At 34.8% G+C, this 16,488-nt stretch overlaps 1 protein-coding gene across 1 annotated transcript; it reads right to left on the bottom strand.

The window, feature by feature from the left end:
• Positions 1-557: 557 nt before the first annotated feature.
• LOC120259898 (protein PHYTOCHROME-DEPENDENT LATE-FLOWERING) lies at positions 558-12,547 on the bottom strand. Its single transcript, XM_039267357.1, has 12 exons — positions 12,270-12,547; positions 9,389-9,467; positions 9,201-9,265; positions 9,000-9,077; positions 7,685-7,765; positions 6,163-6,324; positions 5,972-6,070; positions 4,535-5,874; positions 2,771-2,991; positions 2,548-2,678; positions 2,425-2,463; positions 558-2,328 (listed from the first exon to the last, which is right to left on the bottom strand). The coding sequence occupies exons 1-12, from the start codon at positions 12,408-12,410 to the stop codon at positions 886-888; spliced, it is 3,879 nt and encodes a 1,292-aa protein (XP_039123291.1). The 5' UTR covers positions 12,411-12,547; the 3' UTR covers positions 558-885.
• Positions 12,548-16,488: the final 3,941 nt, after the last annotated feature.

The raw sequence follows: 16,488 nt of genomic DNA, 5'->3' as shown, positions 1-16,488 counted from the left end.
ATATATACCCTCACAAACTTTAAAATTATAGAAATATAAATATGCATGTTCTTCTACCCTTGCATACTTCCCTCAAATTATTAATATTTACACATCATGTACAAAGCCAATATTTCTTACAAAAATCAGCTGATATTATTATTCATCCTTGAATATAGAAATACAAAATTAGGAAATCCGGATATACCACAATAAAAATGAATTTCTGCTTTTATACTTCTACAGCATACAGACCTTTTTGTATGTAATTATATAGAGATATAATACATAATAATTTCTCTTTCCTCTGGGGTTGAGATATAAATACATGCAATTAAACCTTTGTTTCTTCCCGTAAATTTACACTGTTAAGCTGCACCCAGGTGCAAGAAAGGCTAAATTTTTTTTTTTTTTAAATTGAGAACAGAAAATAACAAATAATAATGATCATAAATTCAGCATGATCTTTTCAAGTATGAATGAAAAGGATTAGAGACAAAACCTGGTTATACATCACTCATTAAGATGAAGTATCTCAAGATACATACATGATCTTTAACTGAGATCAAGATTGAACATCGTTTAAAAATAAATAAATAAATGCTAATTTAGGCACAACTGTTATTGAAATGCCGGGAAGAATGATTATTTACAGGATTAACAAAAAGTCAATAACACAAGCCTAACAGATTAAAATACTGGACATTGTATATGATTTTTACATTAAGAGATGAGCAGGAGATGACAACAATGAGAAATTTGATAATATTTTATGGGTACTGATTACAGAAGAAATTTGGATGCAGCAACAGACAAATAAAAAATTTCTCTTGGGATCCACATGGAAAGCACCTATTTTTATTGAGCTGCAATCTGCTGCAAGAACTCTCCACCGAAAACTTTAATTTAAACATTGCCAGTAGAACAGCCTTTATTTGCACCTTGCAGCTGCTCCATGGGAGAGCTTGTGATACTACCAACTGATCCATGTGTTTGCGAGCTTAGCTGTGGGCTAGCTGGCCCTGGCCCTGGCACTGGCCCTGCATTGTTGGTGATCTGTTGCAAAGCACCGGAGCTCAATTGCTGGGGACTCATCACAGTCTGCTGGCCAATTTGTTGCTGGCTAATCTGCTGCTGCGGCTGCTGCTGCTGCTGCTGCATCACCATTGCAGGTGGAGAACCTACAACTTGTGGAGAACCGACCTGTGCCTGCTGTAATGGTGAGCTTATTTGTTGCTGCTGCTGAACCTGCTGTTGTTGTTGCTGCTGCTGCTGCTGCTGCTGTAACTGTTGTTGCTGTTGTAGCTGCTGCTGCTGTTGCTGCTGCTGCAAGGAATTTATGTAGAAGTTTTGCCCAGGGATCTTCGGTGGTCCCATGGACGCCATGGTATTGCGTTGTAAGGTACTCATGTTGCCTCGGTTAAATGTATGTCCTAACATAGAAAAGCCTGACGTGTTGGGAAGCATCTGATTGCTATTTCCAGGTAAACCAACAAGTCCTGATTGTGGATTATATATCCCTTTTTGTGCTGCCATTCTGAATTTATTTGCATGTGCAATTGCCAAGCTACTAGGACGTCCTGCTCCAAAAGTAGATGCTGTTCCAATGTTCATCTGATTAGGGCTCATGTTGTTGTTCAAGCCTGGAATTCCCATCGGGGAAGATATGCCCCGAACACCAGGCATTCCCATGACATTGCCTAGGCCACCAAGGCCAACCATGTTGTTGCCAATGTTCCCCCTATTGATGGCATTCAGCCCCATCATCATCTTCGGAGCTAGCTGGGACTGTTGCTGCAACATCTGTATTGGCAGATGAGATTTGTTGTTGACAATATGGCTTGTACCTATATGAAGGTTAGAGTTCTGCCCCACCATTTGCGAGAGCGGATTTGTTGACAGCAGTCCAGTGGGCCTCTGCATTGAAGACATGGAAAGCTGCTGTTGTTGCTGCATCTGAGACTGTTGGTTTTGCTGCAACAATAGTTGTTGTTGCTGTTGCTGAAGCAATGGTTGATCAATTTGTGGTGGTCTTTGGATCATTGGTGACCCAGGCAAGTAACCTGGAGAAATAGATAAAGGCTGGCTGTTGTTGCCAGCAGCAGACAGCAACCTCACACCATTGGAGATATTCTGCGAGGAACTTAAGGGTCCCATACCATTGTTATTTGCTATTGCAGCAAAATTCGGTGGTTGACCAGGAACCATCTCAGAATGTTTAATCTCATGGGCAGCGGCATTATCCATTGAGATACCCATCATTGCTGTGGTACTACCAGAAGTAACACCAACGGGAAGTCGTGAACGTTGAGTTTGATCTTCTATTTTTTGATATCCTTCTTTCTCCATCTACAGAAGATAAATAAATATATGAGGTTAAGTTACTGGGCTGATGGCAAAACTCAATAAACTTTCTAGATAGGTTTACTTCTCAGGGAAACTTACGAGCGAAGAGAACTGGGCAGCAAGCAGATCGGCATAGATCTGACAAAAAAATATTTCCAAGTGATATATTAAATCAAGTAACTTATATAAAAGAGATGCAGGATTGGCAATGCACAAACTCACATTGGTTGGTAACGACAGTGAACAACTGTTAGACAAACCAGTATCATTGGTATCTCCATACTGCAATGCAACCGTGTCATCACCAGATCTCTCATGCAAAGTCAACTGGTGCGAAGACTTGGCAGAATAAGCTATACAGCAGCAGATCAAACAGTGAGAAGATAAAACATTTGGGGTAAATAAAAAAATACGGATTCCAGATTTGTTAGGCCAAGTAGCAAACCTTGATAACCATGATCCGTGCGCAGGAAATTCAGTACTCTGGTTTTATAAGTATTGGCAGAGCTACTTATAACTGATTTAGACAAGGGTTGAATCGGGTCTATAAAATCCTCAGCAATGAAAGTATCGGATAAATATGCAGAGAGTTGCTGAGATGAATACAAAACCGGTTTCCTCAAATGATAATCATCAACCTTGTTCTTCTTAACATTGAGTTGGTATCTTATACAACAACCAGCAAAAAGTAAGAGAAAATTAGTGCTTAAGTTGTACCAGTTAAAACACATAACAGAGTAAGTTTTTGAAGCAGTCAATATTTCAATAACAATGTAAGATTATTCAGAAAATTCCTACAAGATAAAGAAAGTCACGATTTTGACATATTTAGGAGATATATTGACAAAAATCAGCCATCAAACAGACTTTTTAAAATGATAAAATCATATACGAATGACAGGAATAAAAGGAACAAAATTCAAAGCACTTCAAGCTTAGCCAGTATTCTGGCCCAATAAATTTGAGAAAGAATTACCAGCAAAAGGATAGAGTATTCAGGATTTTGAAGTTACAAAAGGACAGTGACATGAATTGTTCAAGTTGCAACAATTTCTACCTCCTTGGATTATATAGGACTCATTTTGCGTCGCTTTTCAGTTTTTTGGAAAATCTTTTCAATTATCGAAAATTTGAAATCTCTTTGATTACATAAGATAGCAATTGGTAATTCAAACAAAAGGATTTTGAAAAGCTAAAAGCTGAAAAATGACTTTGAATTGAGCTTGGCCAGGATATCCCCACCCACCGAACCGGACATGAGGGTCTCCCCTCATCTGGCTCTCCGCAGGGGCAAAAGAGTTCCATATTTTGAGTTGACAAGAAAACGGGTGGGTGGATCCTATGATCCGAGGAAGGAAGTCGGCCAGCTTTCACAGCAAGTAGTAAAAGCTCCAATTGTAAATGTTTAAGAGAAGCTCTTTCCAAAGTATTTGTTTTAGAAGAGCATTTCTAAAGGCGGCACCACACACATGACAGCATGCACACAGACATATATACTGCAGCAAATTTTGCAAGGGCTTGTATAGTGTATACCTCTAGAAAACCAAGACAGTAACAAATATACTAACCCTGCAGGGTTACACATCCAACTACAAATTTGACAGGAACATGCATGCAAAAATGCCATGTATCTATAGCATGCCCTCCCCCACTTCAGTGGCATGCCCAAAATTCCGAAAAGAACAACCATCAAGTAGCATCTGTGACACTCCTACAACTAAACCGAGTGAAAAGAGGAACAGTGAATGGATATCCAGGTTTGCATTGAACAGACAAAAATTAGTAATCCTCCGTCAAATAACACTCATCCTATCTCTACCACTAATGTAAGTGAAAACAGAAAAGGTGGTAACCAACTAATGTTAAGGTTTCCAATAATAGACAAAGACTAACCATCAACTATATCCATTTAAAATAGGAATTTTTGTCAATGCTCTCATCAATTCTACCAAATAGCTAGCAAACAGAAACATTCATGACATAAAAGAAAAATTAAATGGCATGAGTAAGTTTGTAAAAACCCAAATTTAAGCACCAAAGCAGGACTATCCACCCTAAGAGCTTAAAGTTAATTGGATGTTATAGAACTACAGCTATCATCTGAAAAGATAAACAAGAATAAAATTGCGTCTTACAGGAAGGCGCGCCTATCAAGAAAAAAGCAAATTTTGGATATAAGCATAGTCATTATGTATATATGTGATCATACCTCTGAGTAAGCATGTCAACCTTTAAGAAATGTTCAAGAATAACTTGATCACCCATAGAAGCATTTCCTACTGATGGACTGTTAGCATTTAATGGAGCATTGATGTTACTAACACTGGCAGGAGATCCAACCCCACTCATTGTTTGTGTTTTGGGAACAGAGTTAGCTTTTCTCTTCGCACCAACTGATGTTTGATGCTGTCTTTGCACATTATCATTAGGACTTGAAGTCACAGATGGAGCTCCAAGGGCAGCATTTGAAGTTGCAGCTAGCTTATCCTTCTGTGATCCCAAAGCAGATGTTGCAACAGCACTAAACTGCCCACCCACCGAGCCACTAGAAATTTCTCCTGATTTTGATGAAACAGGAGATTGAACCATGGGTCCAGATGAGACACGTGGGCTGTTCATTGGTTTCCGTTTCTGAAGTGTATCATCCTTCCGAGGATCCTTGTCAACTACAGTACGTGAATTATGCCATTGTGTAGTGGTTGGAAGGTGGTTCCTGAGAGGCTGCTGCTGGGGGGGATGCTGGGGTCGTAATTGCTGCTGGTCAAGTATATTGCCCTCTGTTGCCAATGCTTGCCGAGCATCTTTAGACTTCTCTAGTTCTTGCCTGTCCAACTTCATTTCTGTTTGCTCCTCCTTAGGAGCATATCTCATCCCTTGCTGATTAAAGTAGAATGATGTGCCAGTCTCTTGATTAGAAATATTACTCATCACATGAGATGGATACCTTTGACTGCTCAAAGTAGAAGAGTACTGGACCCCCTTGACATCTAATTGTTGTTGCAGCTTCCACTGCATATCCACCCCATTGAGGCCAACAAATTGCGGCCCTGTGGGTTGTTGTTGCATACCATCCACTCCCACTGGGTTCTGCTTTGACCTCTTGGTTCCTGACATTGGTGTAAGTTGAGCATCCTGTATGTCCCTCTTTCCATGAAGAGAGTCACTGTATGGGCTGAGAGGTGAAGTTACATTCGTGCTGACTCCTGCCAAATTTGAAGGTAATCCATGATCCTGCAGAACTCCTGGGTGGTTAATAGTTGGTTGGAACTTGGATTGGGAGGATAACGGCAGAGCAGGCCTGCCCATTTCTTGAGCAAAAGTATTAGGCCGCATTGATGAAATCCCCACAGGCAGGTGTTGAGCAATTGTGTTCTCATGAACACGCTGCAACCTTCCATCACCTTGTATAGTTCCTATATCTGGGTTGTAACCCATATTCTCAGACAACCTATCAATACAAACCTTCTTTCCGTGACTTTGATTGTTGGAGGTGACTGTCACTTCAGGGGCCTGCCGTACTCTCCGTTTTCTTCCAATGCCTAGATCAAGCTGCAAATCATGTATGTAATATGGAATATTCACTTTGCTGAGGTTATTTAATCAGAAATTTTCTATCTATTTTTAAAAGGTGTAAGAAATGTAATACCTTGGTACTTGATTGATCATCACAAAGTCTATCCAACATAGGGGTAGGGTCTAAAGAAAGTTTTGGTTGGAGAGCCTTCAATATACGAGACTCAACCTCCTGTAGGACATAATAAGTATGCAAACATTAGATCAGTCTTTGAGAGACAACTAGGAGCCCCTCATAGCAGGTTAAAGTGCTACTGTGCTAACCATTAGATCACTATAGGTCCATGTATCATCTGAAATTAAGGGCATATCCTTCACAATATTTTCCAAGGACATGCGCAACAGCACTTTGTTCACAGTAGGACTGGAGTCCAGAGCAGAACCAGCAGGCCCTTGTTCAGATGTGCATTTCCTGTAGTCATGTACCTGCAAGGGGAAACTAAGTTGAAACCTGAGGACCAAAAACAATAGTCATCTCCAGGCGAGAAGTTCAACGAGGAAACCATTTCACTTAACGCCAATCATCACAGGTAATTCCAAATATTGGCAAATAAATGCTAGCAAGAAAAAAGCAATCAGCTTCTGTTTCTAAATTTGGGTTAAAACCACAAAGGATGTATTGCTCTGTAAATATGTCATAAATTCAACGCTGAACTTAGAGCATTTAATTCTATTACAAGATCAATAGTACCATCCTGGTGATATATAGAATTGTGTGCCCGATGTTTATGTCGAACAAGAGAACCATTCTGGTGACATATAGATGGAGTGGCCAATGTTTATGTCAGACCAAAGAAAAGGATCATTCAGAGACTGGAAGAAGTTTTCATAATCAATTGCATTATATATACACACATGCACATATACTAACATAAACCATACAACAGTCATGGCAAGTCTTAATCCCCTTAATTCAAAATATCATAGGAATAGTTGAATATGATTCAAATCTATAAGTAACATAGGATTCTCAATTCTAACCCAAATGCATGATAATGAAGCATTTACTAAATATATCACACAAACTATTTCATCAAATTACCCCATAAAAATAATAAATAAAATAGGCATAATACATGTTATTGCTCCCTGCTTCTGACAAATTACTATTCATTACACCAAGATTTTCAGCCGGTATCAAGTGCTCTATGTCTATTATTGTTTATGGTGAGCGAGCCCAATACATATACATATGAGATTTGTTAGAATTACTAAGAGCCCCATATTGGTTAATTTGAAAAATATACTTTTGAACATATAAGTCTGGATTTCTCATCCTATCAGCTCAATGTTTTAGATTGAATTAAGCCCAGATAATATGTTTGGTTTGGTTTTCATCTAACATAATATCAAAGCTTGGTCTATTTAGTTTGTTTGTAAGGTGACTAGTTAAAATAAACTGGCACATATCCAAGAGACATGTTAGAGTAACTAATAGTCCCACAACAGTTAATCTGGAAAATATAGATTTGAAGTTATAAGCCTATGTTTCTCATCCTATCAACTTAAGCTTTTGAGTTGAATCAGGTCTAAATAATATGTTTGATTTGCATCTAACAAAATTTAACTGCAGCAAATTCAAAGGATTTGTAACCCTTTTTCTCTCTTATGGTGTGGCTCAAAGAACACTGCCAGGCAATAAAAATAAAAGCATTTGTACAGTGTTTAAAATGAGTAATTCTAAGGAGCATGTATTTGACTGATTTTAGCAAGCATCTGAACAACAAAACAGGCATCAGAATGTGAAAATGCAAAGTGTTGGTTCAATCAATATATATGAACAAACCTCACAAACAACAGTTCCTCGAGAGTATTTGCTTGGTATATCATCAAGAATATCTCCTGGCAACCACCCTGACTCAATAGCCTATAGGCACATGGGCGCACAATTAATTAACAAGCAAAAACAACAAAATGGATCATAAGGAAAAACATCAGTGAACTTTGTCATTCAACATACAATTTTGATGTCTATAAATGATGAAGAGTAGCAAGCTGATGAACAGATATGACCAACATGAATGTTTCACATTACCATTAGCATGATCAGAATGACTATCAAGCTCATCGTTTGCTAGCTAATTTTTTTAACTAAATTCACAAATCTTGTATTGTGAGTCACTTCCAGAATATAACTCAAATGATTGAAAATAGGAGATGTGACGGAAAAAACAGATTTTAATTGGATCTGAATTTCTCAAAACTGATTTTTATCAGGAGCATAATTTATAATGTCTTCATGTGATTCTTTAATAGATGAAAAATCATGGAACATCGCTCCCCATGAGACATAATAAATGTGTGCTCTCAATAACCCAATATGTAACTTTAACTGCTAGTAGTTTATTCTGTCAATAATCATAATGAAGACCAACATCACTATTCTAAATCCATAAAGAACACTTGGCTCATTAAGTCTCATGCAGTTCCTTAATGGGTGTAGATAAAAGCAATAACCACTGCAATTATTTTGAACTGCACTTTGACAATCTAATATTCTTAAAATAGTACTGAATGTCGCAATTATTTTTTGAGATAACCCAATATGTAACTTTGACTGTTAGTATCATCATCATTGCTAAATTTGAAGTATACACTTAACTTGCCATACCAAGAAAAAAAACAAAAACAAAAAAAAGAAGCCAAAAAAAGAAAACGACAAAAAAAAAGTCAAAATCAAAATGATGATGGGCCCGTAAAATATGCATCAACATGCAACCAAAGCGTAAGTGTTAAATTTACATCACTAAACAAACTAAATGATGGCAAGAGAAGCCCTTGCCATTGAGGAAAATGAACAAACAAACGGTGAGCTCACCAGAGTGTTTGCAGTGAAGATTCAGCTACTTTTAATACTAATCAATGAATATTTCCAGCAAGAAACTTAGAAATAATTGGTTTGTATAAAAGAATCAAACTTTGCATATATTGCATGGATGATTAATATTGTTAACCTCACAAAGGTTTGTGTTCAGTAAACATCACTTAAAAAAAGGCGCAGGAACAAAAATTACTTCCCATTAGGCTTCTGAAAGAAACGTCACCATCAAATACAAATTATACAATCCTAAATTTGGCCAAGACAGATAAAAAGAACTTACAGAAAACAGACTCTCTGATGCCCTGTCATATGGATGCAATGACTTCATATCTTGAAGCATAGGTTGAGGATTCTCAGTCTGAAATTTTTTGTGGAATGTAAGAACATATTTCAAGAAAAAAAAATCTTCAATTTTATCTAATATCAGACCTCCCACTAGTGAAAAAATAACTCTCAAATTTAGAAAGAAAGTAAAAAGTACCTCAGAAGGTTTCCCTATGAAATATCCTTTCTGAAAAAGGTTCAGGGTAAAGGAAACTTCATGTTCTGTCACAAAAAGGAAGGAAATAATTTCCATGATGGATGATGCGCAGTGGGGAAACTGATAAACCAAAACAATAACAAGTAGAACTTCTTTAATTGGAAAAAAAAAAAAGTGTTGTGACAAACCGGCCGATATAAGCTCCTTATGGCGAGAGGAAGAAATTGACAAGCCAGCAACATGATTTGCTCCTTCAGAAATATTAACCTGTACCAAAAGGATGAGTAATTCATTTAGCACTAATTCTAAAGAACTTGGGCACAAATAGTTTTCTGAAAAGAAAAATTAAAGATGGCAAATGATATGTACAAGTCAGAATGTATCAGAAAAACGAAAAACCAGGGTACATCAAAGATAAAACTAACGATCAATGGAAAGAGAAGTTTACAGCTATTGGGGATGATTTGATTCAAATTCGGCCTACGGTGACATGGACATTGAATTAGTAACCAAAAAAGTGCCTAGAAGGTAGTAGGGCAAGAGAGGTTGAATACTTTTGGCTTTAGAATTTCTGACAGGATAGTAGTGACAGGACACCAGCTTACAATTTGATAATCTCCACAACCAAGAGAATATATAATTTAAGAATGATAAACAAATGTGTGATAGCTGATTATTTTGCAGATAATGGCAGTGGTATCTAATGACACAAGTAACAAAACATGGAAAATAAGAACAGGAAGTCTTTTTAATCCCAAGCCAATCTAATTAGGCACAGTGTAATTACAAGAGCTAGGCGCACTTAAGACGCTAAGACTTTTTATTGCCCAAGGCGAGAGGTGCCATGACAGTCACATGCCCGAGCGAAGTAAAGCGCTAGTTAATAAATAACTAAATATATACATATAATTTTTTGAATTATTAAAGTCAAGTAAAGTAAAGCACCAAGTTAAACAAAGCATAGCATAAAGTCATGAAAAACACTTCTTAGACGTCTAGAACTACTCAAGTTTTTAGAGTGCAAACTCTATCTTCATAAGTCATCTAATTCTATAATATCATCATCTTCGTCATCTAAGCTAGCTTCAACTCCATAACTAGATTTAGAGTACAACTTTTGTAGCCTCTTCAATTCTATCTAATTAATTAGTTAATCCGTTAATGTACTCATTATTTTTTTAAAAAATAGTATTTGTACACTTAAATCACCTAGTTTTTCTCCCCTAAATTTATTTCATTCTTTATTAGTAAGTAAGCTTTTTTAAAACCACCTAATTTTTCTCTCCTAAATTTATTTCCTTCCTTATTAGTAAGTGTGCTTTATTAAAATCCCAATTAACACTAATTGAAAGCATTAAATATAGGGTTAATAGCCAGACAAGGGCGCTTTTTTATGCCTAGCGCATTGAAGGCGTCTCGCCCTAGGGGTGTTGAGGCGTTGGGGCATCGCCTCGCCTAAGCACCTTTGTCGCTTTTAATAACACTGATTAGGCATGTAAATAATTCAAGGTTAAGTGAGTGAGCTACGTTCACCTGAGGTTTGGATCTAGCCCATTGCAAGCTGGATGAGGTGAAGATAACTCATTACCAACTTTGAAGTACACCTCATTTTCTAAAAAAACTAAACAACAAATAAAAGAGCCAAGCTCATACACAAATCCACCACAGACTCAAAATAAAAGTAAAGATTTAAGGCAGTGTATTAATCTCTAAGAGTTCGAGTCCTTATTAACTATCAAGTGGCTCAAAATCGTGATGCATGCTTTTGTTTGCAAAAGTGCTTGTGATGACAGGCTTAAGCAAGCATACATTTGTTTGAGCCCAGCTCAAAACATGCTCATTGTTATTCAAATATGGTGCAACGAATCAAAATTTAAACCGAGCTTCAGTTATTTGTTAGAAGCAAGGCACATTTGATAACCCTTCATTAAGAAAGGAAGGAAAGTGACACATTGCACGCCAAAATAATTGCAGCACATTGCAAATAACGACATTCAATAATAATCTAAAATCTTGAGAACAGACATTTATAAAAACCATATTGTATAAATATTTCAGACCAGCATGGGTATCATTACAAATTCCCAAATGAACCTTGCTTACTCTAAGTTTGACCTTGAGAAATCTCAACCACATTAAGGTGTTTATTCTCATTGCTTCAATGAGCTAATTATGCATCATTTCATGCCTAATTAATTAAAGACCAAAATTACTTTCAGATAAAAGGAAACGCCAACAATTTCAAGGATGATCCAGAGCTGGATTTTGGATAAAACTTTTTGAGGCATTAAACCAAAGTTTGTACAGGTTTTGAGATGAATTTACTCTGCATTTCTTTGTCGCTTTCTAGCCAACAATCAAACTCTTAAACAAATTCAAATTTCAGTTTGAGATTTCTTCGGTATATATATTAGTAATGAACCTTACAAAATATCCAAAGTTGGATAACATCGTAAAAAGACAGACAGGTGAAAAACTACAAACACGCCACAAATGGCAAAAAAAAAACCTTCGTTTGCACAAAGCTCCATAAATAAAGGCATAAAAAAAAATATACAAATAATCAATTCAAAACTGACCGTATAATAGAAAACAAAACCAAACCCTAATTTCCACAATAAAAGAACAATAGCAAGAATTCCATCCAGTAAGTTCCAATGACCAACCTAAAATGACAAACAAAGTCAAAACCAATACAGAAATCCTAAAAATGAAAAAGTCACTCACTATTGGAAACCAAAGATCTCAACTCTACGACTTCCTACTGATCAACCCTAATTTTCAACCACAAGCCAACAAAGACATGGATTCAATCAAAAACTCCAACAAAATAAAAACCTAAAGAACAATGATGAAAAAATGCATGAATTTAAACTAACATTTTTCAAAAATAAAAAAAAAAAAATCAACAAATCAAGAAAAAAAAATCGTTTTCAATCGCCAAATTCTCCACTTTAAAACGTTTCATATATCAAATACCGTACAAATAACACCAACGTATCAAAAATAACTATTCAAACATAAAATTCCATTTACTGCAAAGACGATGAGGTGAATGGAGAAAGTTACCTCGCATTTGGATCCGGTACCGTTGAGGGCGTGAGAATTCTCAGTGGAACCCTCGCTCGGAGCAGGATCATCCTCTCCGAATGCTCGAAGCCGCGGTCTGAACCGAGTCCCGGTCTTCGATACCTTGAACGAGACCTTCATCTTGATCCCTACCGATCTGGTGTTCCCCCGCTCATCAGAACTACAGAGCTTCAAAAACACTGGAAAATCCTAGAAAACCCCTAATTTATGTAGTTTCATCGGGATCGCGAGCTAGGGTTTTCAACTTCTCCGGCGAAGAAGAGATGAAGAAAGAGAAAGAGTTAATTTGGATATATATATATATTTACCTATTTGGGAGGGGTTATGGGTTTTTTAGCAAATAGGTCCCTGAAAAACAATATTTTCACAAATGTGGATTTTTCCATTGCAACCCCAATAAATCACAAAATTGTTTTTCAACCCACTTTAACTCTTTCTTGCAAGCTAGAGCCACTTTTGATATTTTAATTTTAATTGGAAATATGAAGACATATTATTTTATAAAAAAATTTTAAGTAAAATAAATGATATTTTATAGTTAATATCTTTGAAAGAAACTTTTCGTTGTTAAAATAACATAAAAAAGTGATGGTTTTATATGTAAAATGGCAAATGAATCATGTCAGTTACTTAAATTAAATTTACAATACTAACTATCTTTTAGTCTATTAGTGGTCGTCTTACATATAAAGTGTTTGTGTCCACTAAGAGATGAAAGATGAGAGCACATATTGCTGATCTTGCGGTTGCACTCTGTGCATGTGTCTTTTTGACACGTGACTTGTCTACATTCGTCAAAAAAAAATAATTTTACAATTAAATAAATCTCAAAGTTAAAAAAATAGCAAAATTATATATACTATCCAACTTCTTCTTGATGAATGTAAGCTCTACTGTATGGGCTATATCTGTACAAGGTGAAAAAATATGCCAAATGATTCACTGGTAGTGAAGTAGGATCAAATATAAGGATAGTATCATTTGCAGAGGAGTACTAAGGACAACTACCCGACAATTAATGATTGTCGTGATTAGATCATCCATCCTAGATGACATTGAACCGAGAAAGAGTTAGATGTCTTACTAATTTTGATGAGGTCTTTCAGTTCTTAATACGACAAATTTTGTACCTATATGTATCATTTTGAGATGTAATTTATTAAATGTTATTAAAATAACATAAAAAAGGTGATGGTTTTATATGTGGAATGGTAAAAGAATCATCCTTGTTATTTAAATTAATTTTATAATACTGACGAACATTTGATCTATTGGAGGTCCTCTTACGTGTGTAAAGAATTCGTATCTCACCGAAGAGATGTAAGGTGAGGGCATATGTATTGCTGAGCTTCCATTTGTGCTTTGCGTATGTGCCCCCTTGACATGTGGCTTATCCACATTCATTAAAAAAAAAATACAATTAAATAAATATCAAGGTTTAAAAAATTAAAATGACAAAATTATTGTATGGGCTATTTCTAGACACAGTTTTTTTTTAAAAAAAACCATATGATCCGCTAGTAGTAAAGTAGGATTGAATATAAGAATGGTATCAAATCACAAAGGAGTATTGCGGACAACTACCAGACAATCAGTGATTGTCGAGATTAGATCATCCATCCTATACGACATTTAACCAAGTAAGAGATGGCTGTCTTACTAATTTTGACGAGGTCCTCTGTTTCTTAATTACTAAATATGACAAATTCTGTAACTATATGTTTTATTTTGTGATTTAATTTAGTAGATATTATTAAATAAACAAATAGAAATTACTGGATTTAAGTCACTCTATTAAAGGAGCCATTTTCCAAATATTTACTGAAGATGTTAGAACTCGGACAACTCAATTATTGTAATTGAACCAGACCCAATTAATTTGCTCTAATAAAATCTAAATCAACTTAGTTTATACTCTTGAGAATAGTCACATATCAAAACTGAGAAAAAAATTCAAATAGCAAATGCGCTCTGCCCATGTACCCCCTTGACACATGACTTGTCTACATTCGGGCAAAAATAAATAAATAAATAAATAAATAAATAAATAAAATCTCAAGGTTAAAAAAATAACCAAATTATGTATACTATCCAACTTCTTCTTGATAAATTTAGGTTCTATTGTACGTGTTATATCTGTACAGAATGAAAAATATGTCAAATGATTCATTGGTAGTGAAGTATGACCGAATATAAGAATGGTATTAATTGCAGAGGACTACTAAGGACAACTACCAGACAATCAACAGAGGAGTACTGAGGACAACTGCCAGACAATCAACAAAGGAGTATTGAGGACAACTACCAGACAATTAACAGAGGAGCACTGAGGACAACTGCCAAACAATACCGAGGACAACTACTAGACAATCAACAGAGGAGCACTAAAGACAACTGCCAGACATTCAACAGTGGAGTTATGAGGACAACTGACAGACAATCAACAGAGGAGTATTGAGGACAACTGCCAGATAATCAACAGAGGAGCACTAAGGACAACTGCCAGACAAGTAATGATTGTCGAGATTAGATTATCCATCCTAAATGACATTGAACTGAGCAAGAATTGTTATCTTACTAATTTTGATGAGGTCTTCTGTTTCTTAATTACTAAATATAACAAATTTTGTACCTATATGTTTTATTTTTGTGATGTAATTTATTAAAAATTATTAAATAAACAAATAGAAATTAATGGATTTAAGTCATTCTATTAGAGGAGCCATTTTCTAAATATTTTACTGAAGATGTTAAAACTTGCACAACTCAATTACTGTAATTGAACCAGACCCAATTAATTTGCTCTAATAAAATCTAAACCAACTTAGTTTATACTCTTGACTCTTGAGAATAGTTACATATCAAAACTGAGAAACCAAAAATCAAATACTTATATGTTTTTTTCCCGCAATATTTGAATTAGTGTTTTGGGTTTATATTGGTAAGAACTAAAATTATTACTCTATTAATTCTTTCATATGCAATATTTTTTCCCCAAATTTAAAAAAACCAAAAGTGATTAATAATTATAAAAGTATTTTTGATTGAAATAAAAGTGAATTACATTTTTAGTTTTTTAAATCACTAATTTATTAACGGAGAGAATAATTGTTGATTTAACATGAACTTCAACTGTGTGAAGTTTCTACAATTGATTTAAAACCAAAGCTAAATCAAAAGGCACATGCATCTTGATTGTGATCGTGGTGTGACCATGTGTTGCTTTCTTAAAAGTCCTAAAATGTTCAAATTTATGTGAATAGAAAATTATAATAATAAAAAAATGCTATATATGCTCTTGCGAGATTCTTGGTATGTGTCAAAAGTCAAAACTCAATTATTTGGCATTCAAAGTATTTTTCGGGCCCACGTTTTTTTATCTCAATCATATTCTTCACTGCAGGATCTCATTTTCAATCTTTACCACCAACAAATTTCCAAAATAAACATTGTGTGTATATATATATACATTCAAATATAAAACTCATTATTACAAATTTCCACATATGCCCTCAGTCATTTCAAATCCATACTCATGCATTTAATAAATAAATAAATAAATAAATAGACATGAGAAATAACACTAGTATTTAATTATGTAATTATAATAAAAAAATAGTAACGGAGACCAAAGACATCAACAACTCCCAACCTTTTATTTTTTTAAAAATATAAAAAATCATAAATTTGATTCCTTAACTTTTAATTTAAGAGAAAAATAAAATATCAGTTCTCATGTTACAAAAATAGTCTTATTTATTTTATTTTTATATTATATAGAATAAAAATTTTACTATAATAAACTTATTATTATTTTTAAAATTTATAAAAAAAAATAAATTTGAGTCATTTAAAAAAAATAGAATACTAACTCTTTTGTTACAGAAGTGGTATTGTTTTTATTTATTTTTATAAATACGGACAAACCATTAACCCTCAACCTTGTTTATTTTTTCTACAATATAATAAAAAGAATTCTCCTATTATACAATAAAATTTATCCCTAAAATTAACATTTTAAAATATAACCAGGGGAATGAATATAGATAGATAGATAAAGAAAGTATAATTCCTAAAGGGGTATATATGTAAATTGACTTATTACTTAATGGGCTAGGTTCTATATAAAGTGATATAAATTATATAAAAGAAAACGTCATTAATTCATAGTAATGATTGAATCCAGCGTTGATACATA

The sequence above is a fragment of the Dioscorea cayenensis genome, chromosome 5, assembly GCF_009730915.1.
Source record: "Dioscorea cayenensis subsp. rotundata cultivar TDr96_F1 chromosome 5, TDr96_F1_v2_PseudoChromosome.rev07_lg8_w22 25.fasta, whole genome shotgun sequence".
Lineage (NCBI taxonomy): Eukaryota > Viridiplantae > Streptophyta > Magnoliopsida > Dioscoreales > Dioscoreaceae > Dioscorea > Dioscorea cayenensis.
The sequence above is the reverse complement of the archived record's forward strand: the minus strand, read 5'-3'. Positions and strand labels throughout refer to the sequence as shown.